The following is an 18,709-nucleotide window of genomic DNA, read 5'->3' as shown; positions in this document are numbered from 1 at the left end:
GAGAAACTCTACCAATGAAGAATCAGGGATCTAGCATCCAGACAGCAAGTGTAAAACTTCTGAGTGGATTGTACCATAGTGCTCTCATGTTGGGTTAGCAAGGTAGAACTTTTGTGTAAGAGACATAGGTCCTCTTTCCTCAACTATAAAAGGAGGATAAACTAAGGCTGCCTTGGTCAGAAAGGGCTTATTAGTGTGAGGTTTGGTTTTATATCCTTGGCTTTCACTAGGATTCAGGGTATTATGGGATGGGAAGTGCAATAGAGTTCTTGCAGTCACTTTGCAATGTCCATTTTCTTACATTCCTGGGCAAAGTTCTTTTAAACGTATCTACTGCTAAAATGTCTGGGGCAGAGTTCTTTTAAACTTATCTACTGCTAAAATTTCTAACATTTCAGTTTATTGCTGCTATGAGTTTGTAGTCATAATTGTAAAATGTGTTTTTAATTGTGCATTTGTGCTCTTAACAATTTACAAACATTAAAACTCCAACTATAAAATGCCATTGCATGTACTTCAGAGGTGATTCCAGTTCAAGTCAAACATTTCTTTTTAAATGTATCACATTCCACAAAATCAGTTTCCTCCATGTCCATATTTATTTATTTATTTATTTATTTATTTTATTTTATTTATTTGCAGTTGGTTTACCAGGATAGTCCATTGGGCCAAAATGAACCCGTTTTCAATAGAGTCCTGGGCAGAAAAGCTCCAAACAATCAATGTTACAGTAGGTTGTATGATAGTTATACAAATATAAATATGATAGTTATACAAATATAAAAGATTCAAGCAAAAAATTACAAATAATACAGCAAACATTACAAATAATACAAGCTAGTGATGAAACTTACAGATGATGATACAGACTAAGAAGGAATGTAGCAAAGTAAATAATGAGAAGTCAGTTACATATCAGGAATCATACACTTAAGAGGTGTTTGCAGTTGTTTAACCAGGATAGTCCATTGGGCCAAAATAACCCATTTTCAATGGAGTCCTGGGGAGAAAAGCTCCACCCACAGATTACAAAAAGATTACAGTGATTAACATTTTAACAATTCTGGTTAAAAAAGAGAAAAAAAAAATACTGAGGTTACAGTCAAAAATAGAAGGGATTTTTTTTTTTTTTTGAGTTTATAAGTTTCTTGTGCCTCTTCTGTATGCCAGGATCATTGAATTTGTACCCAGTCTGCTTAGTTCCAATTCCCTTTGGTGGCATGACACTCAAATGCCACCAGGTAAGAGTCCAGGTCATCCTTCTTGGTCATATTTTTAACAGAAAACACATTTTTGGGGTCAGTAGCTAGCTACATTAGCAGTGCAGCCAACTGTTGCTGCAGTTATGCTAGCTTTTGAGACATCTCTACTTTTCATCTAATATGCATTTAACTTTTCCATGACTGGATCTTTCAGGAAATAATGCAAAAAGAAGAAAAACGTCCACTTCTCTCTCACACACACACACACACACACACACACACACACACACATGCGCGCGAGTGCGCGTGCACACACACACTCACAGATACGAACACAAACTCACATGAGAGAAAGAAAAAAGCAATACCTTTATACCCAAGCTGAAGTTTTGAGCAAAATTATACTTCACTATAAGAAAAAAATATGATTGCAAATTATTTAGAACCACATATAAATCCCAGTTCTATGATATACTTCCCTGAAGTTCAGAACAAGGATGATGGATACTACACTTGCATATTTAATAACTTTTGTTTCGCTGGCTACCGTAATCATGATTAAGCACAAAACATGTTACAGAACAGACACTTCATGTGATAACATGTCTGTAGCATGCTTTCAGCATGACTGTAGCTGGTTAAGCATGTCTGGTGCATGAAACGCTAACAAATAATGAACTAGATCTTTGACTTACAATCTGTCTCAACTCCTACGTTTTAGTCACTGGAAATTGTGCTGAGATCAGCTGAATATTTGTTAAATATTACAAAATGGCAAAATTCAGTGAGTCTTTACAAAATATCACACAAATTACTAGAACAGAATAGTGAATGAAGCACCTCTGACGGAACTAAGATTAAATTTAAGTTATGGGAGATGCTAATAAATAAATGTAAGAAAGTTTTTGTGTTGTTTTGTCACTGTAACCGAGTGATGAACAGGAACTATATATTTTTTATTTTTGTTGACATATGAAAATACAAGGATAAAGTACCTTCTCACTGAAAACTGTAAAAAAGTATGTCAGATGTAACAACTATAGTTAAAAAGAATGCCAGGCTATGGAAATTGAAATATATATTGTTGATATTCATATTTTAGTGGCCCTACCCATGGACAGACACATAGTTTTAATATCTACAACCTACAGTCTCTTGTGTTTTCATATGACATTATCAAAAAAGCAAGCGACCATGTCAAACCAAAGCTGTAATATTTTCAAAGATGTGCATTCTGAAATTTCTCACTAAGCAAGTATGGTTCATTTGGCTGGCTTTCACACATCCAACATTTCTTCAAAAATCCTAGGCTAACAGCAAGTCTCCCTTAATGTTTACACCAGTACATAAAAAGTAAAAACTAATACCAGAAAGGAAGCATTACTTCAATAATATCGACAACCACAATTGCAACTCTTAAATTTTTGAACGTTTTCATCACCATTACCTAATGATTAACCGGAGGGAAGCAATCCATTAATTTGCCTTGACCTACCTGGTCCATTGCTAGTTACTAGTACCTAGTTCCTAACAGCCAAGCTACATTTCTGCTATAACACCATTTTCTATAAAACACATACCTCATATTCTTGGGAGAACTTCAGGTTGTCATTTGCCTTCAGTCTTTCAATATGATCTGCCAGTTCCAAGATTGGGATCGGTGGATGACTAGCCATACCTAACAAATCAGTAAAACAAAGGAAGACAGACCTGAAATTAAACCAATCAGTATAGTCCTTTCATGTCAGCAAAGTCAACTGTTACAGCAGGTAGGCATATGTAAGTAAAAAAGATGCTGAATGTAAGAAAAGCAGGCAGAAAGTTTGGTTACTCAAAGCAGGACATGCTCAGAAGACAACAGCTTTGAAGCCAATGGAAAGTCACCAAGCATGTTCCCAAAGCTAGCATTCCTATTGTAAAAGAAAGAGTTATTATGCTATGAGAAGATGAAGTTAGCTAGGCAAGAAAAAATGCAACAGTTAGGCCTATCGACTTCTGCTTTGAGTAACGACTGTTACGTCGTTTCAAACTCCTTGTCCTGCTATGTGTGAAATGGAAACAGTGTTCAATTAGGTGATGTGAGGTGAACTAAGAGACAGATAACAGAGAGGCCTGGAAGGAAAGAACAGCTCTTGACAGTAAACAGAAGTGGCAGATGCATAATTAAGACAAACTAACTTGAAGAATGGAGGTTACCAGGGTAACCGGATACACCTGAACCTGCAAAGGAAATGGTGGCATAAATAAAAGTTGTGTAATTTAGAAAATAAAAATAAGATGGACAATTTAAATAATTAAAAAAGACAAATAAATATGCACCATGGTGGGATGTCTGATTAAGTGATGTTTGTGTTCAAAATATGAATCAAGTTTCCTATGAAAATGATATGTTTTTTTAAGTCAGAAGTCACCAACACATTGGCATGCAACAATGACATTTCAGCATGACTTTGTAACATGCACCACTTATTTCAGACAACAATCACTGGAGACACACTTAAGACAACAGACAACCAGAGCTTCAAAAATGTTTCCACTAAAAGCAGATTGTAGATGCAGGGGGTTGGGCAAACAAAAGAAAGTGCCTGTTAACTTCAACAACTACACCCTTCAGGTTACAAAACAATGTTTTACCACAAACATGTTAAGTTTTCCCAACATAAACCCCCCAAACATCTCCTACAATCTACTTCAGGTGTAAACATCTTTGTCTAGGGAAGGGAAGTGGCTACTAGCAACACAATTTGCCTTCTGCATTTCATTGTACCAAATACAAATTTTAAAGATGTCCCATTCATTATGCATCTCTGTTATTTGCAATCCCACTCCACTGGAAAAAAATATGTTTTTTTTAGTCTGTTTGACATTGGTATAATATTCAATACAAAATAAGTGACTGATTCAATTCATGCAGTTGGCTTGACAATCTGTGCTAGAGCACCCCAAAACTAGAGGAGCTAAACAGAAAACCAGTGACGAGGCAGGGGACTGAAAGCAGAATCGGTGTGGTTCAGTTCACAGTTTGTCACCATACAGCTGTTTATACACACAAATGTTAAAACATGTTCATCTGGGTTCCAGGGAATGGAATGCCACCCTCTTATTTGCAATACAACAAAGAAAAACACATTCATATGGGATGGGCAGACTGCAGTTAGTTGGATAATATACCTGACCGTGTGCAGACCTGCAAAAGTAAATACTTCATTAAGTAGCAAAGTTTTATAAATATTTGTACCATAGGTGCATTATGTTTTCTTTAAACCTACAAATCCAAAAATTATGCATTACCTCTTACAACTACATAAATATTTCTACAGGAAAACATGAAATGTATGTACCTGGAGGACTTAAGATCCACAAGTTTGGACTTTTGGTGGTGGAAGGAAATGTTGTAGTCCGATCTTTAGTGTAACTAAGAACAAAACTAGTGACTTTAATAATGACTGGGTCGAATCTGAAAACTTCCTGGAAGCATCTGCCAAAGCTGTTCTCTCACAGGTGACAAACTTGTGCGAACTGAACTATTCTCATCCATCTCAAGTGCCCCAAATGAAAAGTATATGTGCGTGAAGGCGCAAAGCCAAACTCTGAAGCTATTAAGATTAGTCAGTGAATGGTAGTGGACTGATGTATGCAGTACAGTGTTTGAACAAAGAAAACAATTGAGACAAAGATGTTTAGACCTTTTCGAGCGAATCTTGGGAGAGAGTTATTATCATATATGGACTGAGTGGTAGTTTGGCTAGAGAGGGAAGACACAGAGCCAATCAGGGAGGCGTAGGGGACTGAGTTACTGCTCAACGCTGTAAAGGAAAGCCAGTAGGAGATGGGAGATACAAGTTAGTAACATCTGAGCAGGAGACCATTCTAATGATACAGACAACATTGTTTAAGCTCTGGATGCTGTATTCAGAACAGTGTATTCATTTTTCCATTGAAAATGTATTGGTTAGTGACATCTATCACTGCTAACATACATTCTGCAATGTTACCATTTTCATAAATAAAGGTTTATGTTAACTTTATTCTCTTTTCAGAAGTCTAGAGCAACAAATCAGAACAAACATAAAATGAAGATGCCTACTTTTTGACAGTTTTGTGGATGTTTATCATTTTTATTAATCAAATCAACAAAACGTACTAAGGGTACACTAAAATGTAAGAAATATATTGGACAGACATTTTCAGCAACCTTCTTGGCAAAATGCACACTGAATATGATTGGCATACATACTCCAAGTAGACTACTAACGAGTCTGGAAGCTAAGAGTAAACCGTTCATAGATACTTCTTTAAATGAAATTACTCTTCAGAAATATCAGATTACAGTGAAAGGTAAAGGGATCACAAAGGCTTTCAAAGCTGCTTTCAAGTGTTTGCAATTTGAACTATTTGAGCTCTCTAGTAGACTACAAACTGATTTATAAGTGACTCAACTTTCCAGGCGACTCAGAGATGTTGGAAACAGACAGAGAGAGAGAGAGAGAGAGAGAGAAAGAGAGAGAAACTAGAGGTGCCATGGATTTAGCATAGTTAAAGGATGACACAGAAACAAATAATAACGTTAAAGAACAGGAAAAGAAAGTCTGCACCATAAAAAAGATGCTGAATAGAAAGCTTCTACTAAAAGAAGGGTTCAGAAGCATTGCTCTGTTTTATAAGACAGACAACACTGCAATCAATTTTACATGGCCCACTGTTAGGAAGAATGCACTTATTTTCAGACTCCCCCCACCCATCTAAAAAGCAACACATTAAAGAATCAATGACAGCTCTGGGTCAATAAATATGAGAATGAAATCATTCCATTTTTCTTTTTTTCCATTAATGCAATGGCTGAATATGAAGAAGATCCCTGTCCTCTGTCTTTAGCTACTCTGGTTACCCTGTCCTCTGTCTTTAGCTACTCTGGTTACCCTCCTACAGAAAAACAATGTAAGTAATTCCCTTCACTCTTTGGTATCATGTAGAGAACTATGACCTTTGACATAACCCAGCAAGTAAAAGATAAGATAAAATGAGCATCCTTACTGGTTAGTGAAGAAGACTAAGGTCAGGAACAAAATAATATGCTAAAATCATATTTTTCAGAAATTACTCAGATTTATTTATTTGTTTATATCTGGTAACTGGGGAGTGCCAGAGGGGGCATAATCCATTTTTCAGTAGTGGCCCAGAGAGAGAAAAATGTTATGCTCTGCTGTGATAATAAATACTGATATAAAACAATAAAGCAGGCATATATCATAGCATAATATAATAAGTAACGGTACTTTAAGATTACTACAAAACAGTTACAATAATTTCACAAATTAATACGTGGCAGTCAGGATACATTGCTTCTACTCAAAATGATAGCTAGTAGTAGAGGGTGTTAAACAATAATATCATTAGCGCTTTGGATATATTAGTCCTAATGTATCAGACAACAAAAAGATGAACAGACAAGACCAATAAGAATGAAGTAAAGGCAAAGGTGGGGCTGAGAATAAACAAGGATTCTCTTGAATGCTTTTTTATACCAGCAAATGTTCCAAATATTTTTTTAGGCATCATAAAATCTTTAATAAGTCAACATTCAAATAATGGAAACTAGTACCTTAGCTAGATAAGGCCACATACATCTGTAAATAGAATAGTCACAAACAGTTCAAAGGTGAACAATTGAGCCAATTCAGTGGAGAAAATGAACCATGTTGTGTTACTTAGTCGCTTTGTGTTAAGTAAACACAGTTATGTTGCCCAAAACTAGTATTAAACCTGAAAAGGTAATGACTACCTCTGATACATGACATTCATTCACTTTTCTTCCTATTCCCTTGTTTACCTAATGTTATGGTGTACTGTTAAAGTTCTGCTATTTTGCTGGCAGGCCAAAATATCTTGTTCAACACTGAACGTGAATATACGATCACTGATGTTTAGCAATAATTGCTCAGTAGCTGCCAGGCCAGTCAGAGAGATACCTTATGTATGTCAGTGACCAGGTTGACAGGTATGACACACATACAACTCACTATTATGTCTTAATGAACAAAAGTTAAAAAAAAATAGAAAAATAAAATAAAAAAAGAATAATTTGGAATAAAATTACAATGTTGATTCTGTTTCTTTGGCCATCAGAAATGGGAAAAACAAATACTGCAAGAATAAATTTCTTCTTCTTCTTCAATCTAAGGAACTCATAGGGACAGACAAAGGAAAAGAATACTGAACTTTACAAAAGAGTAAATATCAAAATATGTTGCACTTTTATGCATGGTGCCTCTCTGTAACTTTTCAAACAATGCCAGATGGGTGTCAAAGTGACCTCAGCACTGGCACTTCTTGTACTTTATGTCCTGAGCTCTTTCACTTCCACCAGGATTATATCACAATGGCTTTTAAAAAGAGGTCTTAGTTTAATACCCAGCCAACAGTTCTCCATTACAGTGGACTATTATCATCAAGAGCCATACTCAGTCCATGTATGGGACAAGAGCCAAAGAAGTACAACACAAAGGATATAAAACCATCTAATACTAGCTGACAGCTCTCAACTAAATCAGTTAAGTGTTAGCTTATGATAATAGGATTCACAATTATGTATCAAAATCTATTCTATGGAAAAATCAATGAAAATAAATCACTGATTTTTTATTTTTTTTATTTTTGCAGGGTGCAACCTCCCCTGCAGACCCCATTGTAGGGAGAGACCCTCCATACCCCTGTAACTTATATATATATATATATATATACATACACATGCACATATAAAATAAATATATAAAACTGCACAGTTGCAGTGGTGAAAGTGCATCATCCCACTTTTAGCGATAAAGCCATCATGCTGCTGTCTGTTCATTAATCAGTACTCGACAAATACAGACATTCTCCTGCTATACAACCTACAGTAAGCTCAATGGGAATTTATTATAAAGCAGAGCACTGCCAGTCAATGCATGTCCTGGTATCTGTTTATGAAGATTCCATGGAAGATTTCATGAACCTTGTCTTCCTTTAGATTTGTTACACATTTAAGGTACCTGATACTGCAATATCCTGCCTAAAAATCAAAATTTAGGTTAATGTTTTTAAGTACAGACTATGTTCGAAGAGTTTATAAACATAAGAGATTCCAAATGTGTACAAGTTTTGAATACAGCTTCCAGATTACAGCCTCATAAGACAATGATTTAAGACACTTAATACATGACAGTGTTTCAGTCAGAACAACAGATAACTGTTAAACGACACTTATTAACAGCATGCATAACACACTGCAGTATTTTGACACTGTTTCTCCATACAAAGAACAGTTTCATTTTTTTACATTTGGAGACTAACAAAGTCCATTCTGCCGAACTCCCTTTATTGCAATGGATTTTCATATGAAAAATTAATACCACTAGTTTCCTGTGATATGTGCACTTATTTTGTACCGCACATTAATGGATTCTATATAGGTATTACACACATTTCATTGCCTTTATGTTTTTTGATTCATCATAAAAGGTACACTGTACATTGTTCTCATGCAACAACCAAGGGTGTTAAAAAACATATACTAACTGTGCTATACCTGTCTTGGTCTTAATCAGAGAGTAATACTTTACTGAAAGGATCCCTACGCTGAATATATTTTGTATAGAGTACTATCTGGTATTTGGAACACATGCACTGCTATGGCAAGTCTATCTGTAATGACATGATCAAAACAGGAAAAATAAAACATAACACAGTGCCTACACAATTACAGAATTAAGGGAACTGTTAAATTCATAAAAAAAAAAAACAGAAAAAGACTTAAACAGTAACATGATAATCTAACAGTGTAAAATGTAGTCAGTTCAAAAGTCACAAAAAACTACAGTTCTTTCAGACATATGTCTATTAATCTAAACTTAGAAAATATTGTGTTGCTTATCACAACATATACACCACTTCTAAAATGTGTGTTTGAAGGTTCTGTGTGACACCATATGCTCACAATTTAGTTTAATCTTTTACTTGTCTTTTATGCTGCTTAATTACCTTTGGAACATCTAATAAAGTTATCTCCACATTTTCTCCTTTTTTAATGTTGATATAACTTCCTCTGACTGGAAAGCCAGATGTATTACTTGGCATGCATGAATTGAATTTAAGCTGTCATACAAGTACATCACTCCTCCAACAATACAGAATTTCATTCTCAACTGTCTAAACATTTTGTATGTTGGCAATTTCTAGTCTGAACAAGTCATTTTCTGGATTAACTTATTCCATCAGGATAAAAAAAAAAAAACCTTTCTTTCTGTTTTTTTTGTTAGAATAGACACTGAAAAAGACCTGTTGCAACAGGGACTGCAAAGTTACTTATCTGGTTCTCATCCTTTCATGTGAACAAACTCCTTGTTACAACACTTCTCTGCATCACATTCTCTAGACTTTTATTTTGAATTTGTTAACAAGGTAGGTGGGCTGGTCCTAGGACCCTTTTCAGCCACTATCCAGTCCAGTAACAGACATACAATGAGAGAAATCCAGACCAATGCATATACATGAAATAACCCAAATTACATGCAGACAAGACAAAATGGCATACAATAATCGATTGTATAAAGTTTACAAGCAAGGCACTGCTAAGCTTGATATACATATAGATAAAACAAATAATGCACATGAAGGAGTGTGTAAAACTGATACACTAGCTAACATAAAATATGGAAATCATTTGAAATGTTGGGCTCTGCTAGAGCTAGTCCTGAAACATGAAGTCTGAACAGCAGAAAAAATATACTAAATCTGAGTTGGCTATTTCTAGGAATAATACCTTTTATCTGAGGTACGGTGATATCAGCGTTAGAATATATGTCTGGTGATCTAGGGGAGCTTGCCCCCCCTCCCACAACACAGGAGGTGCTTGAGACTTACCCCATGCAAAAAAAAGTTTAAAAGAGAAAAGCAATGTTCAAGATTCACTCCTGCATTTTCCATCTTTTTTTTTTTCATCATGTTGCACTCAGCATTTCGAGTGCTGATGTTTCAATATAGAGCAAAACATACCAGGAGGAAGTTCTATAAATAAGAAATGGATAAGATATCAGTGATAGCGATGGGGCAGGAAGTAGTGCAGTGGAAACCTGGATACAGAAGGGAATGAGGCGACTGATGAAGCATCAGTAAATTGCGGAAAGGAGACTACCTGGAATGAGGATACTAAAGACGTAAGAAAGTAAGTTGGAGGAGAATGTTCTGGACCTGGGAAGAAGTGGAGTAAGAGGGAGAAATAGGCTCAAGAGTACCAGGGAGTAGAAGGAGGAAGAAGAGAAGGAGTATAGGGGTAGTATCAGTGAATATGAATGTTATTAAAACTATTTAAAGCACTGGATTTGCTTGTTAGTGATATTTGCTGTGTGAAAGGACTTAAGTTTGGAATACAAAGAATGCAAGCTTTGATGTTTCAGGTACTCCTACTGGAATCTTTCTTAAAAGGATAGTTGGCAGCATTACCACGTATGCTCTTTAGCGGCAAACCACATTGGGACCTACTGCCGTGCACGTTTAATTTTCAGTTACTTCTTAGTTATCTTAAAGTGAAAGGCATGGGACCAGTACTCCTAGTTTGGGCACTTACACTGGATGGTTCAATACATTTCCATCCTCCTTCATAAGTATTGAGCAAAAGTGACTATTAGGAAAACCTGCTTTGCATTTTTCATCTGCCCACCCCAACTGCTTTACTTAGCTTCACTGTCCCCCCTTCCTTTTGTTTTTCTTCTCACTTTGGAATCTTTACAAAGCTAAATTCTTCATGACTGAACTGGCTGAGTATTTTTTCTGTCATTTGTCATTTTCTCACATGACAGAGGTACATGCTTGATTTTGTCCTGAATGACATACTTCTGCCTCCTTCTGTACTTCCTGAGGTCCGTACTTCTGAAGCATGGCGTGCTTTTCAATCACATTTTTTTTATTTATTTAGCTCTATACTAGTTTCATACAAGAGTCTGTTGAACCTGCGATGGAAAAGAACAGTATATTCTTACTGTTCTTTGATACTACATTCTGATCTATTTGTAAGAGGTAGTATCCCATTTTGTCAAAATCTGCTCTACTGACGTCAAAAATCTTCATTGATTCAGCTTGATATTTAAATGGCAGATTTCACTATTAAATTATCTCTAGTTCTGAAATGGCTGCCTTTTCTGCATCTGAGATCCTCTCTCTCTCCATAGGAGTACACAAAATCCAAGGCTGCTCTTTTTATGAAGCTTCTAGCACCAGATGCCTGAATTCTAACCTATGAAGGACCTTAAGAATGATTCCAGTCCACAAGTATAATTGCAATGAAAGAAAGTTTAACATCTGACCCATTAAAGTCCCACTTCAATAATATGTCTCACCTTTATCGTTCTAAGTAAACTATCTACTTTGTTTCTTTTTCATCCCAGTCAGAAAGGATTCCTCTGGCATATTTATCTCTCATAATAATAATACATTATCTTTATCATCATATGTTTTTGCTTGCTATGAGGAAGGATTCTGTACAGAACCCATTTGCAGAGCCATGCCATTTCAAACTTCCCCTGTGACCCATACTGTTTGGTGGCAATTATACCGCCCATCACACATAGGGTTACTCTTTCTCTCTCTCTCTCTCTCTCACATATTCCCCTTCTTAAACCTCCTACAAACAGTGTTCCTCAGAAGGTATACATTTCAGGCTATATTCCCTCAAATTTTCCTGTTCTAGCCATCCTATAAACATAGTTTCTCTCAATGTTTGTATTTCTATCATGGATTGCTGTGCACCAGGTTTCCCTTAGTTTAATGGCACAGCATCAGTACATTGCATTTCCATTAAAGCTATTATTTCAAGTTGTTTTACTAAAACTGAATACTTTCCTTTCTTTCCCCAAAGAAAAAACTGTTTCAGACAAAGGTGAAGTCCCAAGACTGGAAAAACTCCCTTATTAGCCTCAACAAAAAGTTGAGATCTCTCATCAAAACCTCTAAAGCCAGCTATGAAAGCAGAATTGTGGCAGACACTAAAAACAAACAAAAAGCCTTCTATAGTTATATCAAGAATCTCCACAGCACTTCCAGGTTTGTTCCGAGTTACTGCACAATGGTACCTCCTACACTGAGCCAACAGATATTGCCAACATACTGGCCAACGAATTCAGTGCCAACTTTACCCCTTTCTCCTCCTCAAAGGACCAATCACAATACCAGAGGAATGCCAGGCACCCAGCATTACTGCAGCACAGGTTAAAGCTGCATTGTCCAAGGCCAAGAATACAGCTTCCATGGGGCCCGACAATATCCCTGTTCTACATGAACTACAAAGTGAACTGGCAGAACACCTGTGTGCCCTGTTCAATCACAGCCTCACCTCAGGTTTTCTCCCTATTGTCATCCCTCTCCATAAAGGGGGAGTGAGTACAGACCATAGGAATTATCGCACCATTAGCCTGACGAGTTTGATATGTAAGGCTATGGAGTGCATCATCATGGACTTAATTAACAAGGATATAGGGAATCACCAAACTCTAGATCGCATGCAATTTGGTTTTGTGAAAGGTAGATCATGCCTGCTCAACCTGGTTGACTTCTTTGAGTCAGTCATCGGAGCTTTGGATGAGGGCAAGGCAGTTCATACGGCCTACCTCAATCTGGCCAAGGCCTTTAATACCATTCCCCACTCAGTAGTTATTGATAAACTCACCAAATTAGGCATCAACCCCAATATCACTAGGTGGATTGTAAATTGGCTCACAGACAGAAACCACAGTGTGAAAGTAGTGGACTCCCAGACAGACTGCCGACCAGTCACAAGTAGAGTCCCACAGGGATCGGTCCTGGGTCCTCTCCTGTTTGACATCTACTTCTCAGAAGTCCAGGCCAACACGTAGAGACTGGCTGACCAAGTTCACAGATGAGTGCAAGCTGAGAGCCATTATTAACTCCCAAAGTGATGTAGACATCCTACAGAAAGGCCTCACTGAGACCAATGACTGGTATAAGAATCATGGCCTTAAGCTTAATGCCAAAAAATGTGCCATCATCCCCTTTGGGGAAAACTCAGTTCTCACTAATTACCACATCAATGAGAGCCCAGTGAACACTGAAGGTGTTATAACAGATCTGGGGACACAGGTTGAGAGCAACCTCTCCTTTGACCACCATACTGCCACTGTGGTCAGAAAGTTCTTCTATGTGGCACATCTCATTACCAAGGGTTTTGCATCCAGGAAGAAAGAGGTCATCATTTCTCTCTACTCTTCCCTCATTAGGCCAATAATCAAGTATAATGCCCCATTTGACATGTACTTCACTAGACATATGCAACAGCTGGAAAGGCCACAAAAGTACCTCTTGAAGTGGATCTTGGGCCTTAAACACATGTCCTACATGGACAGACTCAAAAAACTCCAGCTATTCTCAGGCTCATATCATCCACTAAGAGGCGATTTCTGCTTGACTTGCAAAGCCATGTCTGACCCAGCTCTGTTAGAAATGCTACATCTAAAGAAATCCAAATCCCTCCACTCTACATGCTCAAGAGACCTCAAACTCATTACCACAATCAAAAACATGCTGGAGGGACAGGTACATAATCGAGAGACTGCCCATGCCCTGGAATAGACTTCCCATACATGTCAAGCAGAGCACCTCACTGGCCGTCTTCAAGAGAAATCTTGATGAGTGGATGGGAAATATAGAGTTCACCCAGGGTATCATTGCAGTGGCTCTACTTGATAGCGGCACTGGGAACTAACGTTGGGCAGCACGATGCTAGGAAACTTCTATGGGCTAGGCCTGTAAAGGCTCCAGGGCCATTAGCCTAGTACACACCTATGAACTTTGTGCAGTTTGATTCTGGCTTTTGTGTCTATTTAAAATGATGCCTTTCTTTTACCCCCACTACAGCAGAGTATTTCACTAACCGCCTTGATGTTTAGTGACATGCAGCCAGGATTTCCATGTTGTGTTTTTCTGTTCTTTTTTACTTTATAAGGTTAAGCATTTGTTAACAAAAACCTTAAGCCAGCTTATGTATACAGGTTTTTAGCCCTTTAAATGGGCTGCTTATCCTTAACTATACCATATTCTTAAGCTCTGCACTAGCTGTTTAAACATTTCTTGATTTATATGATGTAATGCACCCCACCTATCACTAGTGACATAGGGAGGCAATCCCAATACATAGTGTTACTGTCTATGTGTGTTCTGTTCACCAAAGCCACACCACTATTCCCAACTACAATTTAGCATTGCTCTAATCCAATCCTGCCATTTAAGCCTACAAGGAAAACGGCATCAATGGAGCCTGCAATCCCAGAGATGTACCCTCACCTAGAATGATGCCACAGTATAAAGACAAAATGATCAATTTTAACAATTGGCTAAAATGTTGGTGTCATTCAAAGGGATCCAGTGTCTGTCAGCCTGGGATGACATGCTTGACAAGCCACGTTGCTTCGCTAGGGACGGCTTGCACCTGTCACCCCTGGGCTTTCGGATACTGGCAAAGGCTCTTGCCACCCCCATAGTGCCTTTTTTAGGCAAGGCTTAAAAGACAAACCCACCTCCATAGACAACACAATGAATAAGAAACTAAGGGCAATGCTGCTAAACACCAGAAGTCTAAACCTCAAGATGCACACACTCGAAGCCCTCCTCAGTATGGAGAACATCGATATCTGTGCAGTGACAGAAACCTGGTTCAAGGCTCCAGAGAGCACACCAGCACTACCAGGTTATACCTCATATCATGCTTTTCGGCCCCAAAACTCAGAACGATCCACAAAAGGAGGGGGAGTATCCATATTCATCAAAGATACCCACACCTCCAGGTTAGTGGCGCTGCACGAAGCATCGGAGACCATCCATGTGCAACTAACAGTGGGCAAAACTGCTTTTCAGTTTGTAGCATGCTACAGACCACCCTCTCAAAATCAGGAATCCCACTCGGCTTTCCTGAGAACACTGGAGAATATAAAGATCTCTCCAAACACCATTATATTGGGTGACTTCAACTACCCAAACATAGACTGGGAGCATTACTCAAGCCCCAGCACCCTAGCCCAAAGGTTCCTAGAATTTATAAACTCAAATGCTATGGAACAACTAGTCACCACTCCCACAAGAGGGGAAAACATACTTGACCTAATCATCACCAACATGAGGACTCTATGCTCCATACCAGAGGTATACCCCTCATTGGTAAGATCGGACCATAAATTAATCTCAATGGATATCCACATCCCGACCCCACCCCAGCCCAGAAAACCACAGTGAAAAACTTCTCAAAAGCAAACTTCACACTTCTCAAAACTGAGGTGGACTCCTTCAAGGCCCCCGGGCAAGTGGAAACTACGGCCCAAACTGCAGAATCCTATATAAACGCATTCTATGGACACCTCCAGGAATGCATGGATCATGCTATCCCAAACAAAACCAAGACCCAATCTTCCAAAGGCAGGCGTCCAGTCTGGTGGACCCCAGCCATAAATAAGCTGTACAACAGAAGGAGGAAGCTACTACATGATAGAGCAAAATCCCTAAAAGGGAAGGCATCTCTGATCAGTACTAGCAAAAAACTATGATCCCCTCATAAAATCCTCCAAGGCCAGCTTTGAGAGAAAAATTGCACAGGAAACTAAAGATAATCACAAGGCCTTCTTCAGTTATGTTAGAAACCTGGGATGCAACTCCCAGATATGTTCAGAGTTGATCCAAAATGACAAAAAATACACGGAACCTACGGACATTGCCAATATCCTGGCAGACAGGTTCAGTGCAAACATCTCCCCCCTCCCCCAAAAGAGCAAATATCTATCCCAGCAGAGTGCTGCCTCCCTAACATCTCAGATGCTCAGGTGAAAGCCGCCCTCTCCAAAGCAAAAAACAGCATCAATGGGACCAGACGGTGTCCTGGGTTGCATCCTACATGAACTCCAAGAAGAACTAAACCCTCACGTAAAGCTGCTGTACAATCTCAGCCTTACTACAGGATATGTGCCCAAAGAATGGCGTACAGCAACAGTGGTCCCACTCCACAAAGGTGGTGCTTCTATGGACCCCAGAAACTATCGCCCCATAAGCCTGACTAGCCTAATCTGCAAAGCTATGGAGAGGATCATCATGGAACTCATAAACAAAGACATTGGGGACCTACAGACACTAGATCCTACCCAATTCGGCTTTGTTAAGGGCAGATCCTGCCTCTTGAGCCTGGTCGACTTCTTTGAAACAGTCACCAAGGCCATAGATGAAGGGAAGGTAGTCCACACAGCCTACCTGGATCTCGCAAAAGCATTCGACACAATACCCCACTTGGGCATCACAGATAAGCTATCCAGCTTAAATATAAACTCCTATGTCACTAGATGGGTTGCAAACTGGCTCAAAGACAGAACCCACAGAGTCAGAATTGCTGGAGCCATGTCAGACTAGAAACCAGTTACAAGTGGCATCCCACAAGGCTCAGTCCTGGGACCTCTCTTGTTTGGTATATATTTTTCTGAGGTACAGGCTAACATGGGAGTACTGTGGCTGACCAAGTTCGCAGATGACTGAAAACTGGGCGCCATAATTGACTCTCCAGCTGACATGAGCATCTTTCAAAAGGGTCTCACAGAGACAGATAACTGGTGCCAGAGCCATGGCCTAAAGCTAAATGCCAAAAAATGTATAGTCATACCATTTGGCAAAAACAAAGTGCCCACAAATTACCACATAGGTGGTAACCCATTAAGTACGGAGGAAGTAATTAGGGACCTGGGGACCCAAGTCGATAGTAATCTCTCCGACAACCACATTGCCAAAGTGGTTAGAAAGACCTTCTACATAGCCCACCTTATCATGAAAGGATTCACATCTAGATCAAGAGAGGTCATCGTGCCCCTTTATTCATCCCTCATCAGGCCCATAACAGAATACAATGCCCCATTTGAGATGTATCTTACCTGACACCTGCAGCAACTAGAAAGATCCCAAAAGTACCTCACAAAGAGGATCAAGGGACTCAAACAGATGCCATATGCTGCTCGGTTAAAGAAACTCAAGCTCTACTCAGCTGCATACTGCCTACTTAGAGGCGATCTATGCCTGACGTATAAAGCTATGTCCAACCAGGAATTAATGGACATGCTCCACCTCAGGAAATCCAAATCCCTTAGAGCTACGCGCTCAAGGGACTTGAACCTCAGAACAGAAATAAATAGGACATGCTGGAGGGACAGATTCATAACCCAGAGGCTCCCTTCGCTCTGGAATAAATTCCCAATCAATGTTAGGCAGAGCCCCTCACTGACTCTCTTCAAAAGGAATCTTGACGAGTGGATGGGAGATCGTAGGTTTACCCCGGGGATTACTTCTGTGTCACTACTAGACAGAGGCACAGTAAACTAACCTTAAAAAGGGCACAGCAAACTCAAATCAAAGGGTGGCAAAAGCCAAACACACTCTGGCTAGGCTTGTAAATGCCCTAGGGCAGATAACATAGTATGAACCTATGAACCTATGTAATTCATGTATGTCACAGAAGTGGAACCTGACATACGCTTTACCTTTTGATCCACTGTACAGTCATTTTAACCTCGTAATTACTAAATTACTTAAGAGTAAATGCACAGAAACCTCCTTAACCTCAACTGGTGATGCAGCCTAACAAGTATGCATATGTACAGGAGACTGGTCCAGGCAAATAAATCTGAACTGTTATTGTTAGCGCATTTGTTTAACCAAATAGGTAAAACTTCTTCAGACAACTTACTACTCCTCCCCTTCCTCTTTTATATAATTAACTAAAGGTCACATGGCATTCAAAAAAGGCTAAGTAAAACCCTCCATATTATATATTAAAATAATTCACTTAGCATATTAAATATAATATAATGTAAAAATATTGTATAAAACTTAGTATTCACTTATCAAAGACAAGCATTCCTTTAAAATACACATTATATTTCATTTTTATCCTACTTATTTTCATGGTAAAATATTTTTCAACTTCAAAAGACACAACCAGTAAAACAACAAGCATTTGTGTTTAATTGCCACCATAATTCTCTCTTTTCCAACAATAGGTTTAAATTGCCACCCAGTTCTCCCATCTGGATTTGTTCAATCAGCCTAAATTTAAATGTGTAGTCTGGGTTATCTTGTATTTGCTTTGCTAAAACATTAGTTTCTTTTACCTTCTTAATGCTATACATATGCTCATAGATCCTGTCCCTTATTCTTCGCTCTGTTTTACCTATGTCATATCCAGCACAATCCTGGCATTTACTCAGATACACTACATTTTAGAGTTAATCAAACCTGTGTGCAGACATAAATTTTCTATCATTTTTTGGAATTTACTTCCTATATCTATGTACCTACATTACGGGCATGACCCACACTTATTCATTCCCTTGTTTTTACTAAAGGTATTTTTTTGTCTTTCTAGCTTTTAGGTTACATCCTCTTTTATATGCTATGCTTGGTGTAATATTCCCCAATTCTTTTTCAAGATAGACACCATCAAT

The 18,709-nt window shown here is 38.5% G+C and overlaps 1 protein-coding gene across 2 annotated transcripts in view; it reads right to left on the bottom strand.

Annotated features, from left to right (window-relative positions):
* PTPRD (protein tyrosine phosphatase receptor type D) overlaps window positions 1-18,709 on the bottom strand; it is a 6,523,893-nt gene that overhangs the window by 256,646 nt on the left and 6,248,538 nt on the right. For both annotated transcript variants that reach the window (XM_044061085.1, XM_044061086.1), the window contains 2 exons: window positions 3,381-3,422; window positions 2,783-2,880 (listed from right to left, as the gene is read on the bottom strand). In XM_044061085.1, the coding sequence (XP_043917020.1) occupies window positions 2,783-2,880; window positions 3,381-3,422 (140 nt within the window). The remainder of the gene's footprint in view (window positions 1-2,782; window positions 2,881-3,380; window positions 3,423-18,709) is intronic.

This window comes from Protopterus annectens, chromosome 2.part0 (assembly GCF_019279795.1).
Source record: "Protopterus annectens isolate FY-2018-M chromosome 2.part0, PAN1.0, whole genome shotgun sequence".
NCBI lineage: Eukaryota > Metazoa > Chordata > Ceratodontiformes > Protopteridae > Protopterus > Protopterus annectens.
The sequence above is the reverse complement of the archived record's forward strand: the minus strand, read 5'-3'. Positions and strand labels throughout refer to the sequence as shown.